The following is a 27,239-nucleotide window of genomic DNA, read 5'->3' on the forward strand; positions in this document are numbered from 1 at the left end:
GGCACATGCAATGCCCTCAAGTCACACGCACCAAGTAATTGAGGGTCACCCTCGCGGGTGGCCCTTGAGGAATGAAGTGCCCCTTTTCATTGCTCTATCAATGGTCTTCGATGTACATGCCCAAACCATTTTAAATTTTCAATCATCTCATCTTGATGGTATTGATTTACGAACTTAACAAGCTATAACTTTCTCTCAACACCTCAAATATTTTGCACTCATTTATGATTATGTACTCAACAAAGTCAAACACACAACTTTGTAAACCTAGTTGGAATTATTATTTTCATATCTTTTTATTTTACTTTTTTGGTATAGATTGGTCTCATAATTCCTTAGAAGTGAATCTCCATTGTAGTCATCCAATACTGATTATTTTACTTGTTGGCCTCCACCATTCATATTTGCTTTATAATAAGGAATATTTTTCGGTCCATCGATTAGTATTGGATGACTAAAATGGAGACTCACTTCTAAGGAATTAGAGCATTTGGACCCTTGAAGTAGATCCGAATAAAAATATGGGTCGCATATAGGTTGATGTTCCTTAACCCGAGTCGGAATGGATCCATCCCTATGTTGGCCTAGATTTGAATGATATATTGTTTTATTTTTCAAAATAATTTTTATCTACTATTTTAATAAAAAATAATTCTTATAAAATAAATAAATCATAGCAGTAAAATAGAATACTACAAAAAATAGAAAATAAATATAACAAAAAAAATGTTGAACAATTCCAAATTATTCGACTTGAATCAAGTAATTCAGTCGAAAACTTTCCTAGATCTAAATGATATATACCTTTGAAAATTATTTTTTTATTTTTCAAAATGACTTTAATCTACTACTTTAATAAAAAAAATGAATTCTTATAAAATGAATAAATTATAGTAGTAAAATAGAATAATATAGTAAATAGAAAAGAAATATAACAAAAAAAATATTGAACAATCTAAAATTATTTGAACCGAATCAAGTAATTTAGTCGGGTCGGATTCAAATCTGAATCCGAATTTAATTAGTGAAATCAATGATTTGGATATGATTTTAGCTAATAAGATCTGAGATGGATTATGATGTATATCCAAATAAAAAATTTGGATCTAAATATACTCAGTTCTGTCCTGAAGCCAATTCATTTTAAGTCCTAGATTATAATATGTTTCATCACAAAATCATATTTATTTAAGATAATAAATATTTAAATTACAAAAATTAATTATTTTTATTAAAATATATAAAACCTAGTTGACTCGATTGAATTTTATTGACTATGAAAATATTTTCTAAGTAATAGAAGAGTAATACTAAACTTAGTCAAATGCGAATAATTCATCGGCTGAATTCTTAGAGAAAAATAAATACTGAAGTTCTTTTTAAGGAATTAGAATAAATTCCAACAACTCCAACTCCAACTCCAACTAACTACTACTTTCAACCATATCTTTAGTGCATAATCCCTTCTACCAATCAAAGCTACCACCAATAGAAAATATGAGGTAAATATTAAAAAAAAAAAAAAATGCACACGACACCATTTCAAGATATAAAACTTATATGCTTTATGAAAATCGACTGTTCTCTACACACGCGACACTATTTCATGTGTTATTTCGAGACACTGTAGCTAGGCTCATTACAAAAACAAAGATTTTTTGTTTTGTTTTCATTTTTTAACTTTTCTTTCAAGACTTCCATGCTAAGATCTTAAATTAAATTAAAAAGTCGACATATGGTCCAGATCTCTTATCTTTAAGCTTAGGTGCAAGAGTTTGTCAAGCATTTGTGGTACCTGTCACCAAAAGCTAATTGAAGAAAGCATTCCAACGTATAAGTTACGACATGGACTCGACTCTTGTCCAATTCCTTCATGGCCCTATTTTCTCCCACCAACATGTCACATCATGCATAAATGAATCATATTTGTCTAATATAATCAAATACGAAATTTGAATAATATATAATAATCTTCTAATTAACTACGTACGTGGATGGCTTGATTCGTCCATCCATCCATTCCTGGTTGACATGGATTAATCCTGTAACTCACAATAGTGATCTTCTAGAAATTTTGCGAGGACCCATCACTTAATTATTATCCCTTGTAGGGTGCCATAATCAGTCGAGTCTTGTCTTTCCGAGTCACTATTGATGTACATGAGTCGTGGTTGAGGGAAATGTAGAGTTATTTAAAATCAAATCAAATTATGTATCCTAACTTGCATGGGAAGAATCTATAAATTTTTTTTGAGGATGATTTAGACATCCCACTCTACAGTTTGGTGAACATTTGAGATAGTAGTCCTTCATTTTCAAATGATGGCATGCCTCTTGACCTCAGTCTTCTTTGAGAGGTTAATAGACGAGAAGACCTATTTGCCATTTTCGTCATGATCATCTTCGATCTTTAGTCAAAATTTTTGATTTTTTTCCTCAAAATGTTTCATCTTCTACTTTCAGAACCCTTTCTTATTTTTATTTTTATTTTGTATGCTCGTCTTCAATGGTAAAGATTCTATCTCCTTCAACCATCAAATCTCAATAAAAGATGATGGGGGTAGAAAAATCAATGACGTTCTACAAGGGCTGAAGTATCTTGATTATGATGGGTGGAAGATAATAGATATTTTGAAGAATAATCAAAGGGATTTTGGTTAGAGATTGAAGAAGAAGGTACATAAGTCATTTTAAGTCAGTCTTTTAAAGTGGACTGAAGTCAAAGGGTATTTCATATGTTTTGAATATCTCAAATATTCACCAAAAGATAAGGGTATCTGTAAATCACACCCCCCACCACACCTTTATTTTTTATTTTTTATTATTGTTAATTAATATATATATATATATATATATATATATATATATATATATATATATAGGTTGGTACCACCACCTCTCATTTCCTCCTACCCAACTCATATTATGTACCTTTTTATATACTATTTAACTAAACTTTTTTTTTTTTTTTTTGGTGGTTCTTGGAACAGCTGTCCTTCCTACTAGGACCACTGTCTGCCACATCCAATGAACCTACCATTAACTAGTGGTTAAGTTGTTCTATTGTGTTCTGGTTAGTGTGGTGGTGTCAATCACTGCCAAATCTCGCCAAGTTTTTTTTTCTTTTTAGAGTTGCTATTGGCACCCGAAGTCTTACTTATTACACTTAATTAAAAAATAAAGAAAATAGGCGAATGATTGAGAACAAATAGAAGTCAAGATGCTAATAGAAGGGTGAATGAGTTATTTATGATTCCAACTAACTATTTATTTTAGTTACCAAATCATGAATAATCATGTTTTCATTAAAAAAATTTAGAACGATAACGAATTCGAGGGTATTAAAGTGACAATTTCGTAAGTTTAAAGTGAGTAATTGGAAATAATCACTTTAAACCTACGAAATTGTCACTGTAAAAATCTCTGAATTCAGTATCGTTCGTGTTTTAGTAATTAAAATGAACAGTGAGTTGGAATTGTAAATTCCTCAAAAGTTGATCACTTTTTCGTAAATTTCCTTTACTAGAAGTTTTCTTTCTCTCTCTCTCTCTCTAGATTTCTGTTTTTATTATTATTTAAGATTTTATATGAATTCAATCATAATTGTAAACTACTAAAATTATTTGGATGTCTTATATAATGTTTTGTAATGTTGATAATATAATTTGAGTCAAATGTTTATAATATTTGAAGAGTGTTTTAATCTTTCATTAGGGTATGATAAATAATTTAAGAAATGGGATGCCAATAGCAACCCTCTTTTCTTAATAAAATACCATGCTAAAAAACAATTATAAATTCTCTTCCTACCCTTACCACGTACATGCATACATACATACAAATACATTATCTTTACTATTATAATGAGAGAAGGTGTAATAAAGTGGTTGGACACCAAAATTTGAGTGGCGATAAATTCCCTCACTTTTATATATAAATATAATATGATCAGGGTCACTTTGATAAAAATAAAAAAAATTGCCGTCCAGTATATTTTTTTTCCCTACCACAATCACCATAGCCACTATCCCACTAACCTTGTTGTCATTGTCATCACTATCTCTGGCCACCTTCTCTTTCTCTCTCTCTCTCTCCCTATCTTTTTATTATTTTTGTTCTCTTTCCCCCACCTCCGTAGTCAACACTACGTCTTCCCCCCTCCTCTTATCATTTTCCAAGTCTCTCCCTTTCATTTCATCTTCGTTCTCCTTCTTCTTCTTCATCTTCCTCACATTTTTCCCATGATTTTATCTAAGTAAAATCAAATAATGAAATTTGATTTTGCAACCCTACCTATTTTTCACCATTATTTTTTCATGGACTTTAAATTTCATGAAAAGTCACTTTCCATGCAATCAAACATACCAAAAAGTTTTATCTCTGTAGGATTTAGAATAATAGAACAACTTAGATTCAAGACGATTCTTTTATGAACTATCGTTTAAACTTGTTGATACATTTCTCCATTGGCTGCATGTGTCGATGATATGTATCTCTTTATGTTGTTGGTCACACCAGATAATACCATGTGATGAACTCTTTGAGACGATTGACTTCATGAATATTTTTCCTTGACCTCATGGAACAAAAATTAACTTGCTGTTTAAGTATTTTCGCCCTTTGAATTTGATCATGTTTTATAGGAAAATGCTTAGTTAACTTTTTTGGACATTGTACTAACATGGTAGTGCATAGGGAACCGTAGATTTATTTCTTTGTATCTCAAGGAAAGAAACCTATAGTTCTTTGTGCATTGCCACTTTAGCGTAGTATTTGACAAAGTTAGTGTGGAATAACTCTTCATGATACGATTCATACTAAGTTTGTACAATACATAGACTCATACATGTTCTAACCAATTTACAAACCCAATCATTTTGGTTCATTGAATTATGTCATTCTATACGACAAACCAAATAGACAAGATGCAGCACACTTGTTGAGAAATTCAACTAGGCCTCTTCATATACTATCTTTGACAAACCAATTTTTTATCTCTTTAAATATTTTTAACGTTATAGTTGTACTTGTAACTTGCATGCTTGAATTATTTATAAACACGAATAAATTGAACAAACATACTTATCCTCCTCAATGAAAGGATTCATTCTAGATTGATGAATCAGAAATCAGAAACAAGAATACCAATCGAACCAATCCACAGTCCAGAGAACAAAGGTTAGGACTTGGGTTTGCTATTTTTTTTAATAAGTCTGACCTGATCATTCAATTTAATTAATTCAGGCCTACATGGCTGGTATTGAGTATTGACACGCTTAGTAATCATTTTCTCGGATCTTATATAATGAGAGTTGCTATTGCCACACCAATTCCTATGTAAATCGTTGAAGGAGTACACAAAGTTGGTGTGGTGTTAGTAAAAGTTGGTGTGGCAATAGGAGGTCTATATATAATACTTGAATTTATAATAAATTAATTAATTTTTAATAAGAAGATAAGAAAAGGGGCTTTATGTGGCATTGTGACAGAGTTGCTTTGCATCTTTCCTTTAATCCTAAAGGTATGAGTTCCAATCAATGGATGACATCTGGCAAAGGTACTAATTTTCCTTCCCACGTACACTTGCCAATGCCTTCGAAAGATAAAAATTAAATGGATGGTTAAGATCATCTGATTGCTTGGCCCCATCACTTTAGTATCCATATAAACAGCCAAGATGCTTTATAGAGGAATATTTCTTACATATCTCCGATGTAACATACTTAAATACATGCCTATAACATGGAATAATTCCTTCTAGCGGTCCAAACAAGATGCTTGGGCCCTGTATTTGTCGACAAAATTTTATCTTTAATCTTACCCACCAATGTGAAAAGACCAAACAACCCTTCTTCAATAAAATGACCAAATTACCCTTTTAAAATTATATGAAAATTTAAAATGCTACATTGACTAAAATGTCCTGGAGAAACTCAATGCTAAGAAGGAACACTTGAAGCCGGCAATTTGGACTGTTTCGGTAGTTTCAAAATACCGGTCAACCGTCATAAGCTTTGGTTCGTTGAAACTTGAAGACAGAACAACTAAGAAAGAAAAAACAGAGCTCGCAAGTATTTTTCATGGCTGAAACAGATTTCGTAGCCATTAAAACATGACTCAAATCTGCAGAAAACTTGTTCAAATCGACGTTAAGTGGAGTCTTCTTCAAAGGGTCTCCTTCTTTCGCCGGTTTTTTCGTTTTCTTTGGGACCGAATTCTTACTTGTTCTCTAAAACCAAACCGGTATCGTCGATTACCACGTAACGGATCTTCTCCTTCTTTGGCAACAATTGAGAGTGGGTTAGAGACCAGTGATCCTACATCGACTTCTAGTGGTTACGATAACGATTCGGATTTGGTGGCTTTGAAGATTAGTCTCTTGGGTGATTGTCAGATTGGAAAAACAAGTTTTGTGGTGGGTTTTAATTGATTTTTCTTATTGGGTTTTATTTGAATAAATATTGACAAAATTATCTTATTTTATTTTTATTTTTTTGGAATTTTGGAAGGTTAAGTATGTGGGGGATGAGCAGGAACAAAGATGCTTGCAGATGACAGGATTGAATTTAGTGGATAAAATATTTTTAGTTCAAGGAGCTCGAATTGTTTTTAGTATTTGGGATGTGGGAGGTATTTTGAAATTTATTTTTGATTAATTAATCATTTTTTCAGTTAAAAAAAATCATTTTTTTAGCTTTAATTTTAATAATTTTTTTTAATGATGTAGGTGATCATGGGTCCCTTGATCATGTTCCAATAGCTTGTAAAGATGCGGTGGCGATCTTAATCATGTTTGATCTTACAAGTCGGTGTACGTTAAACAGGTTGGTTAATTATTGATTTTAATTAATGTTGCAATTAAGAAAAATTAAAAAATACATTTTCATTGATCTTTGGCATCAAATTTAACAACTTTGTTTCTTTAACTTCTTCTATGACTTTGAATTTGGCTAAATTTGGTAGAATTTTGATTATTGGTGAAGGCGATTTTATTTCATGAACAAGTGCTTATGATTATTAATTTTTGATGATTTATGGATCAAAAATAGGTTTATAATGGTTTTTCTCAAGATTTTATATGTTCAAACTCAACTCAATTTGAATAGGAAATTTGCTTGACTAGTGATTCTTTTTTTCATTGATATATATTTTTTTTGTCAAATTAATTAGAGAGAAGATGTCTCGAATAATTTGTTTCTAAGTCTCGCATTTTATGAGTGCAGTGTTATTGGCTGGTATCAAGAAGCAAGAAAATGGAATCAAGTAATTTTAAATCCTTTCTCTTTTGAGTTATTAATTATTAATGTTTGTGTTTAATTATAATTTTTATTTGGGATAATTACTAAAAGAGGGTTAAGTATTTTAATATTTACAAAAAAATCTATTTTTTCAAAAATTATCAAAAACAAATTAAGTTGTTGGACAATCCAGTGTTTTAGTAACTCGTTAGATGTCCAGTGTTTTAAATGAAAGCTAAATTGCTGGGTTGTTAAAGCAAATTATTAAAATGCTGGACAGATAGCGTTTTAACCATTTAGAGAATTTTTTTGGTAAAACAATGTATTTTAACACATTACCATGTTGGACAGTCTAGCGAGTTACTAAATGCTAGACTGTTCTGCGACTTAATTTGTTTTTGATAACTTTTGAAAGATTAGATTCTTTTTTTGTAAATATTAAAATATTTAACCCTCTTTTAATAATTTTCTCGTTTTATTTTTATTTTTATTTGATTTTTTCGTTTGTGTGTAGAGCGCAATTCCTATATTGATTGGAACCAAGTTTGATGATTTTGTTCGCCTTCCTTTAGCCCTGCAATGGACAATTGTTAGCGAGGTACATATTTTCAATCTACATCTATGTTATGCGCAAGATATATTACATAAATATATAAAAATTACCATTTAATTTTCCCTAATTTTTAGATTATATCACATAATTTTTCCTAATTAGTCTGTATTTATGTTTTATGGGCTAAATCTTGTTTTAAGCCACCTTTGAATGATGGCATGTTAGGTGGAGGCATGAAATTGATGGACCATATTTAGGGTTGAAAATGAGTACCAGTAGGGCTTGAGAGTCATTCGGGTCAACTTTAAAGACAAATATGCTTCATCCATTGATTAGGATGGTCAACAAACATTAAAAAGAGAGCTGCTATTGCCACATCAACTTTTACTAATGCCACACTAATTCCATGTAAATCGCCAAATAATTGCACACAGTTGGTGTTAGTAAAAGTTGGTGTGACAATAGTAACTCTCCATTGAAAATAGTATATATATGTATATTTCCAGGCACGATAGATGCTTATATATTTCAGGCATTTATCTATGCACCTCACTGGAAGGATAGCAAAAATGGATTTCATTTGAAATTGATTATTTTGATCTTAATCTTCCTCCTGATTTTAGTGAATATTCGTGATACCTTGAGAGTTCAAACCAACAAGACTAACATAAAATGACCAAAATATCCTATTAATTAAACTCTTGCAAAAAATAATCCTAGTTTTTTTCTTGAAATTCCCTTCATATACTTATATATATATATATATATATATATATATATATATATATATATAGAACTTTAAATGACTTTATCAAATAAATCGAGGATTGGAGATGGTGGGTTTTGTGAAAAAGTCAAGAGTTTCTAAATAAATTCAAAATTTATCCTAAAGATAATGAGGTTGAAGAGGATGAATACGGAATCAAGAATTTTTATCAAGAGAATTATGGACCATCTCAGTCATTTAAGTTAGTCTCTCATAGAAGAACAGAGTCAAGTGGGGAAGCCATCTGTTTGAAAACAATGGCACACCAAATATTTACTAAAATACAGTGGGATATGTCTAAAATGCACTATTTCTTAAAAAAAAAAAAAAAAAAAATCCAATATCCAACTGTCCCCAACGAATGAGATGTGAAGACCTCCATAGGACCTATATTGATTCTTAAAAAACTATGTATATTTTTTTTCTCATTTTCTTTGCCCCTTAAAGTTGTTGAACCATACAAAAGTTAATGTGAACTTAAAATATAAAACTGTCATTCAGGATAATTTTGTAATTTAATTTAAAAAGCAGTTATCCACCATCCTTTAAGCAAAGGAATTCTCTTTCTTTTTCTTTTTATATAATTTTGAGATATCAAATCATGTTTTGCTTTTGTTTCAATTATAACAGGCACGAGTATACGCGCGGGCCATGAAAGCCACACTATTCTTTTCGAGCGCAACCCATAATATAAACGTGAACAAGATATTCAAGTTCATCACAGCCAAGCTCTTTAATTTACCATGGACTGTGGAACGTAATCTGACTCTCGGAGAACCCATCATCGATTTCTAATGCTATTAATTTCTTCCAATAATATATATATATATACACATCTTACAGGCAAATTTTTTGTACATAGAAGTTGTTGCCTAATCCCCCCATTAAATTACTTGAACTAGTACTGGTCTTATGTAACCATGATTGGGTCTATTGGGGTTTTTTTTTTCCTTTTTTTTTTTTTAGTTTTGATGGAGTGAGAGAGACTTCTGTGGTGGAGCCCCACTTATAACGTGTCTTGAAGACCATATGGTCTTCTTTAACAAAAGTAGGCATGTTGTTCAATCCAATCCGAAAGAGAAAAAGTTAACAAATGGTGACATGGTCTTATTTACTTTTCTTGTTTCAATGAATCGTAAGGGACACGTTAATAAGCTATATTTTTCACAATTATCCTTAAAAAAACATTCTTATACGTAAGGACACGTTAATAAGCTATATTTTTCACAACTATTCTTAAAAAAAACATTCTTTTATATATATATATATATATGGGAAATGTTCAGCACCCTAAGTTTTACCACACACTTTAACAAATGTTTTTTGTCCTACATGGGTTAGAAGTTTTGGAATGGGCTGATTTTTTATGAGGATGATCTCTATGATTAGAAGATCATCCTCCCCAAAAATCAGCCCATTCCGAAATGTTTAGCCCCATGTTTACACGTTGAAAAATCGTGGACCGTCCATTTTTTGGAAACCATTTTTGATGGGGTTAGAAGTTTTGGAATGAACTGATTTTTGGTGAGGATGATCTCCTCACCATAGCGATCATCCTCACCAAAAATCAGCCCATTCCAAAACTTCTAACCCATGTAAGACAAAACACGTTTGTTAAAGTGTGTGGTAAAGCTTATATATCTTGTTTTTATTAAAATTAAATAGTGATGATTATTAATAGAAAGCACAACTGTTTTTGTAAATTACTTTAGATTTCATTATAGGAAAATGCTGAAGTAACATTGGAATTGACAATTTTGGGACATTGCTGACATGGATGTGTTTGTAGAATCATATATCTTTTCATCGAGATACGAGTAAGAAGCATTTATGGTTATGTGAATACCAATGTCCTAAACGATGTCAATTTCAATGTTAGTCCAGCACGACTCTTCATTATACTTACAGGTGGATGGAATTGGGATGATCATGAGACATTACTCATGAAAAAAAAAAAAAAAAAAAAAAACAAACAAACATGATCCTGATCCTTATAAGTTAAAAAAACAAAATCCAATCAATAGTTTTATTCTAGTAATACATATTCCCAATGATCAAGAAAATGTTTTTTACCAACAAGACCCAATTCAAATTGTTATAATAAATTCTCCTTATTTTTTTCAAATGATAAAATAAAAATATATTTTAGGGAATTTTCATAGTAAACACATGATTTTGAAGGATGTTAACATCAATTAAACAGTATATGTGCTACCGATCTCGAGCCTAGTTTTGGAAACCATGATGACAAACTGTTCAAATCCAATGGCTGCAGATCACATTAGGCGTACTTTCTTATGAAAGTAATAACCAAGCTAGCCATGGGTCATATCTATGGGTCAATTTGCCAAAATATTTGGTTTAACCAAACACCTCAGTCTTGTTCCAAATGGTAAAAATCATGTAATCTTGTCCCTCTCTGTCCAAGAAGCATAAATTCTTGATAGGTCACATTTTTCATCACTATGTAACCATGAAAAAAATATTTCTTTTTTATTTGTAGACCTTAATGGGTGACTATAAGATTATGAATTTGTATGTCCCTTCACATTGAAACCTTGTGGCCAAGTCTTGTCACATGAGTAGTGTAAAAAGGATTTTGTTTCCTTAACGGGGCCTTTTGAAGAAGACATTGGAAATTGGCATTGATGTGGGTGATTGATGGCAGCAAAGCAAACGTAGAAAGGGAATCATCAACGAAGAGAGAAACAGGCAACTATATTAAATCTTTTTGACAATTAGGTGGTGATGTCCCTTCAAGCTAGCTAGCAAGTGAAACTGCCCTTGGTCAAGCCAAGGGCCCATTAAGTTGCAGTTGAGAAGTCATGAGCAGTGGTTGAAAGAGTTGGGCCCACCATAGATTCGACAATTATTTGATGGGGTCAGATCCGTTATTTCGGATCAATTTGAGAATGTTTTAGAAAAAAAAGAAAATTCAAAATATATTTCGAGAATTAATCAAGGTTCTTGGTTTAGAAATGAAAAATAAAAGAATGTTTAATAAGTATTAAATCATTCAATCTTATGCTCAAATTATGTTCAGTTATGGTCAATTTATGTTCAGATTTTACTCAATTTCACTTAATTTTCTCAGGTTTTGCTAAAATTTTATGTAGATTTTACACAGTTTTCATCATTAAGTTTGTTATCCTCCCAATATGAATGCGTATAATGGAAGTGTACCTTTTCAAAATCATTATTACACTGTTGCACACATGTGTACTAGCATTGCATTTGCATTAATCAAGGAGAAAATTTTCAAAATTTAAAGATTTGACATTTTTTAGTCCAGGGAGAGTTTACCCTTAAGGATCTGGACACCTCGACAAGTTATTGAATCAGATTGCAAAATAAGCTATTATTGGCTTTGGCATTTGGATGTCGCACTATCTACCACAATAGATTGGCCATCCAGTTTGCTTACACCCTTTGCCAAAGAGGGACATTTGTAGACATCCTATTTTTTACATCTATCTAATTCGACAATTCGTCACCCGATTACAGTGAATTCCTAATGATGAACGTAAGTAACTTGAAGGCTTGAGTGTATTGTCCCTAATTTATCCCATTTTCAATCTTCCATCTCCATTACTTATTACAACTTGACATAGAAATTCACGCATGCTTAGGATCGCTATACCTTACACCTGATTTAGCAAGCACGTAGGCTTATGTTTGCTACTCATTTTGATAACTTAGATATATTACGACACTAAGAAAATGTGATCTTGAAACTTAGATATAATTACGTTGGGACTGAAATAAAACTCACACTAAAATTCATAAAAATATGCAAAAATCAATAAAATGACGAAAATACCCCTCATAAATTTCGGACCTCCAAAAAATCTCAAAAGTACTTTCATTGCCTTCAGAATATAATTTCAAGTCTAATGAGACCCAAATCGACGAAAATAGAAAAATTTATGAAAAATCACAAAAATGATTGAAACGCTCTTCAATGTCCAATTTTGACTTAGAGATCTTGAATCTTAGGAAAATAGGATAAAAATTTACCAAATGATTATGCTCATCGAAAATCTAAAAAATTAAAATTTAATCAAAATCCAATTAAAATTCAAATTAAAAATTAATTGACCAATGAAAATTCAAAATCAAATTAAAATTCAATCGACCAATCAAAAAACTCGATTGGCTAACCAAATTGAAATTAAAGTCCAATCAAATTAAAATTAAAATTCAACCTACCAATCAAATTGAAATTAAAAATCGATCAATAAAATTAAAATTCAAGTAACCAATTGAATTAAAATTAAAACTCAATCGACAAAATCAAATTAAAATTAAAATTCAATTGACCGATCAAAATAAAATTGAAAATGCTCACAATCGATGGAAGACTATCAAAGTACGAGTAGCATGTGATCACCACTCCCATTCTTTTAAGAGGGAAGGAAAAAAAAAAGAGACAGCAAAACGTGTATAAAAAAAAGAGGAAAAAAATAATATCTTTTTATCAAAACTCTCCATGTGTTCTGATTTGGGGGGGGGCTCTCTTTTGGTTGTACGTGGGCTAACTTTCCCTCTCTCCAACTCTCTCTCTCTCAGAAAACCCCCTCTACACGTTCTCTTTTAGGAGAGCTCTTTGTCTCATGTTGCTCTCTCTATTGCTACACGTCCTCTCTTCCTTTTTCCCACGTCTCTTATCTATGGGTTAGCTCTTTCGGACTTTCGTCATCTTTCAATTAGATGTTTAGGTGAAGAATGTCTTGAAAAAAAAGGAAAACACAACAAGAAGGAGAGAGGAAAAAAAAAAAGAAAGGAATGGAAGAAGATTAAAAAAAAAAAAAAACATTCAATCACTGTTCATTCTCTTCTTCCCTTGAAAACTCCAACCAATAGCCTATCGCGTCTCTCCATCTTCTTCTCCATTCTTTTTAGCATCAACAACACCCTCTTACTAGCAACCATTACCATGGCTTCCACTTTTTTTATACCAATACAGCCCTCATGACAGTCCCGACCAGTAGCCATTATCACGTCCTCCAACCAGCGGCAATCATTCATTCTTTCCTTCTTTTTAATCTCTTTCCAACGTCACAGTCACACTTTCTTCTCCATTAATCACATGTGCAACCTCTCATTCCTCTCCACAGTAGTCCATCTCTGTTACATTCTTTCTTCATCAAGTTTCAAACCAACACAGGCAACCATTTTTTTCTCTTTTTAGTGTCCCAGTAACAGCCCTCAACCATCTCTTTATCTTCATTTGAAAGCCAATAACACAGCCATTATTATTTTTTTTACTTCACAATGCCTCAATAGCACAGTTGACGATTTTTTTCTTTTTCATGATTGACAGTGCAACCGCAGCTCAAAGCAACTGCTTTTGCAACAGTCATCATTTGCGATTTTTTGTTTTCTTGATTGACTCACAGCAGCCCTCATCTTGTCATCTTCCTACCTCCTTTAAAGTCTCAAGTTATTTCGATTTTTATCTGAAGGAACGCACTGCAACCATCATTCTGCCATATAGGTAAGTTTGGTTTTTTTTTTTTTTGTTTATTTTCTTATTTTTCTTTCTCTTCCTTTTCTCGTTTTTATTTTATATGGATGGTTGTCCAACTTTCATTAATGTGTTCATAATGATCATCACGTGTTCCTGATTTTTTATTATTATTCAAAAGCTATGCATATATGCATGAATCGATGATTCATTGATTTGCCACGTGTTTCTAATTTTTTTGATTTTAAACTTTTACATATGTGTAGATTTTTGATTTGCTGATTTGCCACGTGTTCATGATGTTTTGATTCAAGAATTTTATGTGCATGAATTCTCGGTTCGTTGATTTGTTGTGTTAATGAAGTTTCCAACTAGAAATTTGACATGCATGAATATCCAATTTGTGAATTTGTTAACGTGTTTATAATTTTTCTAATTTGATCATTTTACATGATTTTGATTTTTACTAATTTCGAGGTTCATGCATGAATCTCCAATTTGTGAATTTGTTAACGTGTTCATAATTTTCTTAATTTAATCATTTTACATGATTATGATTTTTGCTAATTTCGAGATTCATGTATGTTCATAATTTTCATATTTATAATTTTGTACGATATTGAATTTTACCGATCTGTTGAATTGCCATGTGCTCATAATTTTCTAATTTGAAATATTTCATATTCATAATTTGCTAATTTAAAATTTTCATATTTTTTTTGAAATTTTCTATTTTGAAAAATTCGTATTCGTAAATTTTTAATTTGGGAAAACGTTCTATATTTTTAATTTTCTGTTTTGGAAAATTCCTTTTTATAAACTTCTAATTTGAGGATTCGTCATGTATTCTTAAATTTTTAATTTAGAAATTTTCAAACTTCTAATTTAGAAACTTCATAAATTGTCAATTTAGAAATTTCAGATTCATAATTTTCTAATTTGAGGATTTTTTTTATAAATTTCTATTTTATTTGATATGACAAATATTTGCATATGTGAATTTTTAATTAGAAAATATTGTCATGCAAACTCTAGAACGTATGATATGATTTGGGCTTTTTCAAAGTTTTTTCCATTTTGTACAAAATTCGAGAAATCATGTAATGATTGGAAAAACTTTTGTCATAGGATTCTTTTAGCAAATCCGATATAAATTGATGATAATTGGATCTTAGTTTGACTTTAGTCTTTGAATGTTGACCATAGGATAGTTTTAGATTATAGTAGAGATCGATCATCTCGATCGAGTGGGTTCGGTACTTGATACCTTCCGAAACCTGTAATCTAACCCTTTACCCATTTCTCTTATTCGTGGACCGATCCATATATATTTGGAGTTATTTTTGATTCTTAGACTTAAACTAGGTGGCGACTCCCAATTCTTAAAAAATTCTCATTTTACTAATCAGACTCTTCTTCACTATTTAGTGAAAAGGATCGATGTGATTTCACCTATAACAATGCTTTATTGTTCTATTGTGAGAATTATTAAGTAAATATTATCAAAAATAATATTACTTGTTCTACAGTTTGATGGTTTATACTTTGATAAGTTCAAGATAAACATACTTTCTAGAGAACATTTAACATTAATCTTATAGTATTGACTTAATAAGTTAATCATATAATTTACACTCCCTTTTTAATATAATTGTTTAATCTGTTGATTCACAAACATTAGTTTTATTTAATGGATCGAGATAAATAGAGAACAAGTAAAATATTAACAGAACTTGCAAGATTAAACTCTAACTTAGTGATTTAAATATTTTTTTATATTATTTTTTTAGATAGTTTATTCTTGAAAATTGTTTTTAAATAAATTATGTAAATCTAAATTAGGTTTGAAGTAAATTGGATCAACGTTGTCTCTGTGAATCGACCCTTAAGGTATATATTTTATTATTTATTTTAATTGATAATCTGCAATGAACAATGCCAGTTTCGATCGAAACTTTTTTATGGGCATAAGTTGGTCTTAGTTGGATGATCACTGCAACCAAACAACCCCTTACAATTTTAAAGAATAATCACATTACAATGTAGAGTTCATTGATGACCCAAATATCCACATAAGGTCAACTTCCAAAGAAATTTCAATTATGAGTCTATATCATCTCATTTGTTTATCAAAATCTTATTTAAAATATGTAAGTGATAAAAAACCCCCTTACTTCTTTTATATATGAGGAATGCTAACACCCAAGACCTCATGGGGTCGTAGGCATTGTCCACCAGATTCACTTTTTAATAATACCCCTTCCTATTTTGTCTTTTAATGAAATAGACAAGGGTACCGGTATATTGATATTTTATATAATAAATGTGCAGGAAATTTTAGTATTTTGATTTAAATGATATATTTTTTTAATAAATGCTTTGGTCAATCAATGCCAACAGAATAAATGCATTTATTAAAGGTGTAATAAATATATTTATCATGTAAAAGACTAGCATACTTTTGTCTTTTTTCACTAAAAGAGAAAATTGGAAAATGTATTATTGAAAAAAAATGTCGTACAAATGTTAACATCCCTATGAGTTCTTGGACATTAGCATTCCCTTATATATAATCTCAACCTAATACTAAAGTTTTGATAAGAACCTTGTACACACATCCCATTAGACCAACATATCTAAAATCAGAATTGCCGAAGAGTGCCTCCTCAAAAGGCCTAAAGGAGTTCGCTACAATAACCGTACTCAAGAAGTGAAAAACTCTAATTAAGATGACTACTAAGATGAATGTATAACTTTTGGAGGCATTATTGAAAGATTTAAAATGGCCTTTGGGTGGCGGAATTAATGAACATTTATACGGAATGCTTTGATCAAATTAGAATCATATATGGATGATCTTGAAAAGAAAAGGTTGCAAAAAGCTCGATGCGAAACTTCTTTGTTGTGAGTTAACTTTTGGTTAGAGTATTATAGTTTTAGTATTATACCTGAACTCTATTAATCATGAAATTAACCTTATTTCTTCATCGATAAGGCTTTGTGAGGTTTGGAGAAATGGAGAATGGCAAGAAGAAAAACTAAGGGAGTCGGTTCAAGATCATGTGGCTGTGGATGAATTGCCTATGAATACCACTGATAAGCTAATCTGGAAAGGAACTCAATCTAGAATTTTCACACCAAGAGCACTCGGGAGTTAATTTGTCAAAGGGGAGCAAATCATCGTAAATGGAAGATCATTTGGCGATACCCAATACCCATCAAAATGCAATGCCTAGCATGGAAGGTAACCCATTCAGCTGCTCCTGTGTCCATAAAAGTGGTCTATAAGCATGATATCAAAATGTCCATGTTGTGGAAACAATGAAGAAATGGTGGACCATTTATTTTTTTGGTTTCGGATTTGAGTTTGGAATCGATATGCAAGTGGGGGAGTCTGATATCATAGTTTGCTATACTTGCCACGATGCCATAGGTGGTTATCTGGTGCATATGGGTGACCAGAAACAAATGGATTTTCGAAGAAGTTACTCTAGGGTGGAAGACATAACAAATGCCTCATTACAATGGCTTAAGGAACTCACAACTACAATGTCTTTTAAAAGCAACTCATCTGTTTTGAAGCAGCAGATTCTCCAGTCGTTGGGCTTCCCATTAATACCGGGTTTGCAAAGAAGGGTCACAACGTGAAAAATCCCATATTTGATGGCCCAAGGCCATTGAATTTCATAAAATTCGACGGACCATGGCATCGCATTTTTCATTGTTGATTTTTTTTTCGACTGGCAGAAACCATCAAATTAATGGAGGATGGGAGAAATTCGACGGCTCAAAGCCATAAAATATGGGGAATATAAAAGTTTTCAACAGGCCCTGAGCCATCGAAATTCAATTTCTAAAATTTGTGGGCCTTGGCCCGACGAATGTTCCATTTACACGTAGTGGGTAGTCTGTGTTTGCTGGGAAGTCCCTCCTTTGAATTGGGTTAAAATTTAATAGAGATAAGGTGTATGCATTATAATAATGTGCATGAGATACACAATATCAATGCTATGGTGTATCTCATCACATATTTTGAATATTTAGATTTGCGTCAATTAGGTTCAATTAGTATCAATTAGGTAAATTAAAATATTTATATTAGTCTAATTTCCTTATCTTGATTGATGTAATCCTAATAAATATCCTATCAGGATTCATGTAATATTGATCCAAGAATTATCAATAAAATCCAGAATTTTTACATGGTGTCAGAGCTTAAGTTCCATTGAGCACATCGATCTTGGTGCACCGTTCTTAGGCGATGGCACCACTGCCATTGCCGAACCTAAATCATTTTGTTTTTTTTATTAGTATTTAGTTTTTTTTTCCAATAAAAATCTCACCTTCTCTATGTTCTACAAACCTCCCTACGTCATAAATTAATGCCTGACAATCTCAATTTTTATTTTATCTCAAATCTCTACAATGAGAGTTCTTATATTTAAATCGTACGATCCATATTTCTACGCTTTGGGGGAGATCACGATAAACCTGATCTAGTGGGCCACGGGCTCCGACAGATTCAAAAATGAGCGGGATGCAACAGTGATGGACTTCACAGACAGATGGTGATCACAATCAAGCATGATTGGACCTTGCGGCGATCCATCTACAACTTCTTCATGAGATCAAAGGCTAATATTTTATGTAATCAATTGCAATCTTTATCTAAAGAACCATGCAATTGCGGGATATTAGAGATAAGATGTATGCATTATAATAATGTGCATGAGATACACAATATCAATGCTATGGTGTATCTCATCACATATCTTGAAGATTTAGATTTGCATCAATTAGTATCAATTAGGTAAATTAAAATATTTATATTAGTCTAGTTTCCTTATCTTGGTTGATGTAATCCCAATAAATATCCTATCAGGTTTCATGTAATATTGATCCAAGAATTATCAATAAAATTCAAAATTTCTACAAAAACACGGATAGAGTGAGTAGAGGTAATCCAGGTGTGGCTGGAGGCATTCTCAGATATGATAATGGCAATCTCTTGAGGGCTGCTAACTGGTATTTTGGAGAATGTTCCAATAATATGGTGGAGTTCAAAGCTCTATTCATGGCTCTAAATGAGTTTGATTTATCAAACAAGAGAATTATCACTGAAACGGATTCATCTTTATTGGTGAAGAGATCAATAGATCGTGCTATTCCATGGTCATTGGTCATTACACTACACATTACGTGAAAAAAAAGGGCTAAATTTGACGTCAAGGTCCGTTGAATTTACTCCTTTCACATAGTGTTTAAAAGGGTCATGTCGAATTCACCCCTTTTTTCACTGAGTGACAATTGAATCCTAAGCCTTAGGATTTCTGTATGAAATGAACACAACGTGAAAAAAACCTATATTTGACTGCCCAAGACGGTCGAATTTCATAAAATTTGAAGAACCAAAGCGTCAAATATTTCGTTGTCAAATTTTTGTTTTCGACGGACCAAAACTGTTAAATTAATGGAGGATTGGAGAAATTTAATGGCTCTAAGCCATCAAATTGGGGAACATAAAAAATTTCAATGGCTATAAGCCGTTAAAATTCACTATCTAAAATTTGTGGGCTCTGGCCTGCCGAATTTTCTTGTCAAAATTTTCAGTTTTCACATAGTGGAAATGATATCAAGATTACTTGACATCTTTGGCAAGCCTAGCACGCCTGTCATCTCTTTCCGAAGATAGTCATGAACATCACTTGCTTAAGATAAAAGAGTAGCATCTTTATAGAACATGTGAGTACATGTTCTATAAAGATGCCAATGGTCCATTTTGTTTCTCTCCATAAAAACTGAAACATATAAGAGGAGAACTCCATTTGAAGTTCCTGAATTTGGTGAAAAGAAAAAGTATATTTCAAGAAGGATTTGATATATATGCCCATTAATGCTCCTAATAGCATACGCTGAGGGTGCACAAATAAGAACCCGGTCAATTCTTGTTTGGAACGCTGCCCAACACAATCCTGCCCAATGAAGCCAAAGCCTCCACCATCAAACGACGATGATTCTTAATCACCCTTGTTAATCTTAGCAACACAAGGTATGGAAGGATAATCACTACGTGAAAATTGGAAAATTGAACAGAAAAAATTGACGGGCCAAGGCCTACGAATTTTAGAAACTGAATTTTGATGGTCTAGGACTGTCGAAATTCTAGATATTCCCAGATTTGACTGCTTAGAGTTGTCGAATTTCTCCCATCCTTCATTAATTTGACAGTTTTAGCCCGTCAAATTTTTTTTTTTGACAATGAAAAATCTGATGCCAATTCAACCTCTTTGTCCGTCGAATTTTATGAAATTTGATGGCCCAGGACTGTCTAATTTGGGCTTTTTTCCCACTGAATGTTTTTGCTACTGAGTATTTTAGGTTTAATTGAATTAGACTTGCCCGCCAAAGAAAAGTTTTCCATGGCAGTTTTGGTGGTTCAGTGTAATATTTTCTCCAAAAGTTTCTTCTTGGATGATTAAAATCCTCAGCTATAGGTAGTTTCTATATGAAGGTGGAAACAATGTGTGTAGGACATTGATAGGTGACACAAGGTTCTTTTATATGTTTATTACCACAGCCAAGGTTCTTTTTTGGAGTTATAAAGGCTCGGATTGTTTTATGTGAGGCAAGTGGTAGCAATGTCTTAAATTTAGTTTGTGGGATTTTAATTTCCATTTTGTGTTGTAAACTAATTTGGGTGTTGATCCCATGTACTATACTCTTTAATCAACATATCTCTCTACTTGCTTAGTAAAAAAAATAAAAAAATTGTGTTGGATACTTATAGGGGCAATTTAGTATTTTTATTTTATTTAGTTAGATCTCTACAAGAGGGTGGGTAAGGAAAGTGGACTTTTGGCTATGTAAAGTTTACTCTCTACACAAGTGATTCCTCACTGATCTGCTCTACTTTGTTCTTTTTGTCTTTACTCCAATCTTTCCATTTGCTTCATTCTGCAACCAAACTATCTAGTGAAACAATTAGATTTATATACTCTTTTGTGGGAGGTGGACGAATGCCAATGAAGAAATCGCTGAGATTTGAGATAATTATAATTTCATATATTAATTTATTTAAAGGGAACAATTAAGATATTCAACCATAGACTATCTTCAAACTTCGGGAGGTCTTCTCAGCATGGAGTGCTTTAGTTACTTCTGATGAATTGATCCGTAAGCCACCCCTCGGGATAATGATTAATTTCTGTAAGAGGAACGCGTTTATCACCAAGACTCTCAACAGATACATTTCATATTGACTTCCAGTGAAGCCTTCCAACTTAATTTTATGGAGACGACCTAAAGACAGTCTTGGAATCGAATACCAATATTCGTAAGGAATCGGAGGATAGTTGAGATAAATGAGTTCCTGAAAACCAAATAGAAATCATTGGATGATAAGAAACAAAAATGAGATATTTATTGAATTAGTAGCCTAAATAAAACAATAGAAATAAGGAGTACTTCCTAATGGAAACGCACATTCATATCTCCGATGACACCAGTACAAATGGAGAGAGTTTGTAGATTAGGTGAACTCCCAAGCAAAATAAAAATCCCCGTAAGTTCATAACCTTCCAAGCAGACCTTTAACGTCAAATCCTCAAGATAAATGAGTTTTGATGATGGATTATAGGACAAGTAGGAGTCCGAGTGAGGAATCTGTGCACATATAAGGATGTAAAGACCTTGATGAACAAATAAAGAATTTGATTCTACCATAACTAGTGATTACCTGTAGAAATAAATTGTTTGGGCTAAAAATAAATAAAAGCTCAAAATTCTCCAAAGAACAATATTCTTGTAATGAAATTAAACAAGTATCGATCAAAAGATTAAAACTGTGGTTTGCAACTCTTGAGCATACTTACTGATCTTCCAAATTCCATGGTCATGAACTCTGCAAGCATTGATATTTGAAGTGTGTGATATAAACAGTTCACATTTCGATTGCTTTGGGGAATTATGTTCAAACACCATCAATTTAGGGATTCACCATTTCTATCACTTACTAGACTAATAAATATGCAAGCTAATATTCGCATGTCCCATTATATGTTTCCAAATTCATTGGGGTGTTAAATTGCCTTCGCCTTAACAAAAATAAACTCTCTGAATGCCATGAAGTAGTCCATTAACGGTACTTTTGACATTCCTCGGAAATATACATACTAGGATCATTAGGTCAATTGAGAAAATTTGGCAAAAGCCGCAACTTATAGTTTTGACTGATGAGCCTAGAGAAGAGAATTCTTGTGCAGACATCTTATCCCCAAAGGGATTAGATACCTCCCAAGTTGTTCAATGGAATTCGTTCTATTGGGAACCTCCCTAGCTTTATTGTCTCGCTAATTGAAAAATACAAAATCTGTTCTTTCTCCCTTGACTCTTCAATTTGATTTGTTAAGAGTGAGGTCCCTCGAACCTCAAAGTACTGATCGATTTTTTTTTTAAACATATCTAGCCATGTATGTAGACAAATTAATTACAATGAGAGAAATATGTATACCTGGAAAACATAGCTGGAAAACGTTAGGACCTTAGCGCAGCTGCAACCCCGAAGAATATCTGTGAACACTGTGGCCTGGGTACAGAAATAGGTATCTAAACCATAATTCAAGACAACCTCCAATAGCTTGTCTAAAGTTTTTATGTCGATACTCATGGGCCCTCCAGAATACTCGAAAAACTTAAGTTTAGGAGCCCAAAGATCGATCCCAAGTGATAATGGTTCACAGTTCCTTATTACCAACCTTTCAAGACTCAATTCAGAAGAAGATATTATAAGCCTAAACAGTCTTCGGCACTCGCCTAGAACCAAGACCTTAAGAAGTGGACAGTCTCTTAACAGACTCTCAATTTGTTGAAAGGTCAACTCGATCCGTACTAAAGATAGGTTGGTGAGTGAGGTAAAGTTCCGGGAATTGAAAGGTCCTAAGTGACAAGAATTCAAGAACAACTTCTTTATAGATCTACAATGATCGAACAGAAACTCGGGTAATGTAAACCTAGGTTCATTGAGAGGGGAAATAGTCTCTAATTGGTCTCGATCGGAGAAGTCCAAAATGAGTTCCTCCACATTTCTATAAACCACGAGCATAATCCAATGCGTTATGGCGTAATAATACATGGGTTGGTAACATACCCTAAGACTGAACTTAGTGAACGTTGGCGCTGCAAAACGATGTATCACACAGTTGACGGAATTGAAAAAGTTTCTTCTCCCCTTGGATTTCATCTCCAAAGCCGACGCATGTCGCCTGATATTTGGAAGTCTTTTCCTTTTCTCTATGTCGATAAACTTGTTTTCATCGAATTCAAGAGTAGTTTTGTGGATCCATAGATCAATCCACTCCCTCTTCAGAGAACACAGTTTTATGGCATCTATGAGTGGTAGGTAGGTGATAACTAATAGTATTAGCTCTTTGGAAAGCTGAGTGAATGATTCTCTGGTTTTTGCCATAGCTTTGGTTCTTTCTCTTTGGTGAGAATTGGGTTTGAATGAAGGATAAGTGAGAGGTAACCCTAGATTTATAAACTAAGGGGAGAGGGGGGTTGGGGTTGATATGTAACGGCTACTTCCAACTGGTTGAAGTTTGTTTACATGTGCTTCATATTCTCTGATTTCCAGCTACATATTGCTCAGATTTTCTTACCAAAAACGGAACTTTTAAGAAGATTTTGTCCACTTATGCTTCATGCTTTGTTGGCATAGTTATCTCACATTTAATATTTCCAGGAAGGATTTTGAATGCTGGAGCGTCCTCATTAACTTTACTAATTAAGAGTGAAAATATTTCCTTGATCTTTTCATTGGACTATATGGTATGGGTTACTTCGCCACCTTAGCCCATGGTATTCATCTCAGTTGGAAATATAAGAGGGTAATTAAAAGTATAATGAAAAATTAAATGATACTACCCCCCCCCCCCCCCCCCCCCTCTTCTTGACATACTCTCCTGATGTACCATGTGTTAAAACCATATATTTTTTCCTCGGGATATACAATTGTACATTTTATGGGGATGTGAAGTTGTGTATTGATATCCCGAGGAAAATCTATGGTTCTAACCCATGCCACCTTAGGCGAGTATGTCATAGGGGGGGAGTCAGACACCACGACTCTAACTAAAATCTTTCTTCAATCTTTTACTATGAGTATGGTTCACTTAGCCATAGATACTCATCTCGGTTAATTGGAGAAGGAAGAGGATCAAATCATTTCTTGTGTTCTTTTCAATGTAGATACTATATAGTTATTGGTTCTCATCCCTTGTAGACTACGTTGTATTGGAAAGTCGTAATCAAAAAATTTAAATCCATTTTTATAACTGACTTTTTTTTCATTCACTTCTTAATTCAATGGATCTCTTTTTATTAACTGGTAACTACACTACCGAGCTTAGAAATTCAGACTAGGTACACATTCTCTCACTTTGTGATCGACTATAATCTTAGGTTTAGCGATGGAAAAAAAGTATGGTAAAAAGAGATATATAACTGTCAATAAGGATAACATTTTTGTTCAAATATTTTTTGAATTTAGGAAACAATAATGTATAATGGTGGATTTGGCTCCAAATGATTTCTTGGACACCTACAGTGGGGAAACAATAAGTTTGAAACAATCCATCAAAATTTCTATAAAATGATATGAGAAGAAATATCATGGTATATTCAATGAAGGAAACTTGAGTTGCATTGACATGTGATTTACCTAATTCCATGCTCACAATCTATCGTTGGAATTAATTAACCAACTGGATGGAAGGTGAGGATCCGATAAAATAAAATAACAGATAAGAAATTATTCTGTTTGTGGCAAAACATTAAGGCCAAATGATTTTAATATTCCAATAGCTTCAATTCTTATTCCAAAACGTTTTAAAGAAGAAGATACAAGGTTGTTATATATAGAACTCAACATTAACAGCCTAACAAATGTAAAGCTCGGAAGAACTAAAGAAAATTTTACATTCTTAATATACAACTGTCACATTCAAATAGGTTCGACTTGCATGCATGATATGCATCGAGTCATTATGGGTGTATGTCGTTAAACTTGAAAAATATTATCTCATGATTAATTAGAATACCCCTCAATAATCCAATATGTTTATTAAATCAAAATCCCTACAACAAAGGTGTCTCAAATATCACATGAATCTATTAAACTTGATCTCTTGGTACCAAACATCCGATGAAGTTAAGGCACCATTTTCATATGCCTATGATGAACTTTTAGATCTGGTAGAGCAACCTTACTTTCTCAGAATATTTTTCACAAATAAACAAACACACAAAAAAAGACTTCATCAACCACAATCACCATAGGTCCCATCACCCAACATTTACCATTTTCTACTGATAAATCTATCACACTATCTGTTGTTAAGGAGGTCTCCCAACCTTCAAGGATATGATTCATGGGTTTTCTTGAAGCCAAAACCATTGCGGACCATGTTGCCATGGTATCTAAATCTGACAGTGACACTGATCAGATCCTCTATAGGAACGTAAACTCGTTCATACTTGATCGCTATTGTAGAAGAGAAAATTTGTAGGACTTGCGATACTAAATTCTCTGAAGAACTGATTTTCTTTCTACAAAATAGACCTAAATAAACTTTTCTATGATGTAAGGTGATCTTGGATCAATGGATTATGTCAATAAGTTATAATACAAGTGCTAAAAACAACAAAACTAAATAACCTCCCACAAAAAGAAATTACAATTCAATTCACATAAAATAGTGGACAATGTGACCTGTTAAATGAAAAGTATCAATATAAAATTCATTGAAAAACAAATCAATTCTTAAATGTCAAATGAAGAAAGTTAGGAGGTCCCAAATTAAAATTCATCAAATTATCTCGGCGAATTCGTTTAGATCATCGTGTCTTGTATTCTGTTGGTGGCGTTATAAGGGTAGGAACGGATTGTACATCTGGAATTGCTTGTAAATTTTGTAACTTTTTCCCTGAACTCATGGTAAACTCATGTTAGGATTTGTAGCTATGACATGTTTTTTTTTTTTTTTCCTCAAGTAGGTTGATTGTCATCATTGTTTGTCATGACAATTTTCTACAAGAATAAAATATGGTCACGAAAAACTACGATTAACATCCAAACAAAACAATATGATAATGAGCAGGGATCAATCTTCTTGTAAACTAGGATTTTCAGCATTAATCCGAATGGGTACTGTTGAACTTTTAATCCAAATAATTAATGCTGACTTTATATATTTATTTAGGGTGGATACAGAAACAAGTCTTGAGTTTCAACTAATATTGCACTATAGTCCTTCCATGTTGCATCAAAGTACTTACATAAACAAAATCACTATCTTACAATCTGATAAAATGGGAAGTTCTCCATATCTAATAAGAGGTAAATTCTTAGCAACATTTGTTCTAGTATGAACATTTATGTCAAAAAGAATTTATATTATTTGTTATCATCTTATTCCTATGTTGCAATGAAGAATGCATGAATGCTTTTATTCTATTCCTTGTATATTTTTTCAATTGTCTTGTGCATTTTTTGTATGTGTGTGTGTGAGGATAATCTATTGTTTGCCTCTTGTAAAACCCTTTTCTTTTCTGTTCCTGTATTTTTTTCATTGAGGCTATTTTTGTGAGGTGTAACACCAGAATTTATGAAACAAATGCAGACCAACAATGTAATAACGAACTAATCATAATGCGGAAGAAATTAGAAAATTAGAGAAGATACTATATAAAGAGCAAAAACAAAATAAGATTATGTAGGAACTAATTAATGAAAGAAAATTACGAAAATCTAATACTACCATCTTGAAATACCAGCCAAGTTTCTTTCATATTGGAAATAAGGGTCCTAGCTTGAAATGAAACTTCATTTTAGGGAATAGTCTTTCTACCATTTCATGTTGCTCAATATCTAAATAGCATAGTAAAGAAGCTAAGAATTAAGAGATTGTGTGGTGTATAGAATTTCCACATTTGGTGATGCATGCACAAATTTAGCAAGATCCACGGATGCCCATGGGATTAGGGATGAGACATGGCTTGGGGTAGTGAGAATTTCTCTGTAAAACGCTGGCATGTTCATGGAAAGCCTAAACAGCGAATTGGAAGGTTTCCTTCTCTAAAAAAACAGGGTTTGAAGAATAAGATTCTTGTTAATATACGATCTACTAAAGAATAAGTTACTTTTTTCAACAGTAGTTT

The 27,239-nt window shown here is 32.5% G+C and overlaps 2 protein-coding genes and 1 long non-coding RNA gene across 5 annotated transcripts; 2 read left to right on the forward strand and 1 right to left on the reverse strand.

The window, feature by feature from the left end:
• Window positions 1–5,979: 5,979 nt before the first annotated feature.
• On the forward strand, window positions 5,980–9,651 carry SGP1 (Ras-related small GTP-binding family protein). Its single transcript, XM_086421665.1, has 6 exons — window positions 5,980–6,415; window positions 6,510–6,630; window positions 6,728–6,824; window positions 7,224–7,263; window positions 7,753–7,836; window positions 9,188–9,651. The coding sequence occupies exons 1-6, from the start codon at window positions 6,113–6,115 to the stop codon at window positions 9,350–9,352; spliced, it is 810 nt and encodes a 269-aa protein (XP_086277791.1). The 5' UTR covers window positions 5,980–6,112; the 3' UTR covers window positions 9,353–9,651.
• Window positions 9,652–13,246: 3,595 nt separating this feature from the next.
• LOC147387254 (uncharacterized) lies at window positions 13,247–17,194 on the forward strand. Its single transcript, XR_015171423.1, has 2 exons — window positions 13,247–14,054; window positions 17,020–17,194. It is a non-coding gene; the product is annotated as an uncharacterized LOC147387254 (long non-coding RNA).
• Window positions 17,195–20,810: 3,616 nt separating this feature from the next.
• Window positions 20,811–23,550, reverse strand: LOC147387255 (putative F-box protein At3g29830). 3 transcript variants are annotated; one of them, XM_086420070.1, is made up of 3 exons: window positions 22,534–23,543; window positions 21,489–21,686; window positions 20,814–21,393 (listed from the first exon to the last, which is right to left on the reverse strand). In XM_086420070.1, the coding sequence occupies exons 1-2, from the start codon at window positions 23,485–23,487 to the stop codon at window positions 21,492–21,494; spliced, it is 1,149 nt and encodes a 382-aa protein (XP_086276196.1). In that variant the 5' UTR covers window positions 23,488–23,543; the 3' UTR covers window positions 20,814–21,393; window positions 21,489–21,491. The 3 variants fall into 3 exon arrangements, with proteins under 3 accessions (XP_086276195.1, XP_086276196.1, XP_086276194.1); XM_086420068.1 differs by having other exon boundaries at window positions 20,819–21,393; window positions 21,507–21,686; window positions 22,534–23,544; XM_086420069.1 differs by lacking the exon at window positions 21,489–21,686 and having other exon boundaries at window positions 20,811–21,393; window positions 22,534–23,550.
• Window positions 23,551–27,239: the final 3,689 nt, after the last annotated feature.

Source organism: Akebia trifoliata, chromosome 13 (assembly GCF_017979445.1).
Source record: "Akebia trifoliata isolate Shusen 1 chromosome 13, ASM1797944v1, whole genome shotgun sequence".
NCBI classification, from domain to species: domain Eukaryota; kingdom Viridiplantae; phylum Streptophyta; class Magnoliopsida; order Ranunculales; family Lardizabalaceae; genus Akebia; species Akebia trifoliata.

Bases quoted from the DNA above. Each gene is read 5' to 3' on its own strand.
- SGP1 (XM_086421665.1), top strand. From the start codon at position 6,113: ATGACTCAAATCTGCAGAAAACTTGTTCAAATCGACGTTAAGTGGAGT. The intron at 6,631-6,727 runs GTATTTTGAAAT...TTAATGATGTAG, and splicing joins TAGTATTTGGGATGTGGGAG to GTGATCATGGGTCCCTTGAT. The intron at 6,825-7,223 runs GTTGGTTAATTA...TTATGAGTGCAG, and splicing joins AGTCGGTGTACGTTAAACAG to TGTTATTGGCTGGTATCAAG.
- LOC147387255 (XM_086420068.1), bottom strand. From the start codon at position 23,487: ATGGCAAAAACCAGAGAATCATTCACTCAGCTTTCCAAAGAGCTAATA. The intron at 21,687-22,533 runs GTATACATATTT...ATATGTGCACAG, and splicing joins TTTCCAGCTATGTTTTCCAG to ATTCCTCACTCGGACTCCTA. The intron at 21,394-21,506 runs GTGCGTTTCCAT...TTTGGTTTTCAG, and splicing joins GTGTCATCGGAGATATGAAT to GAACTCATTTATCTCAACTA.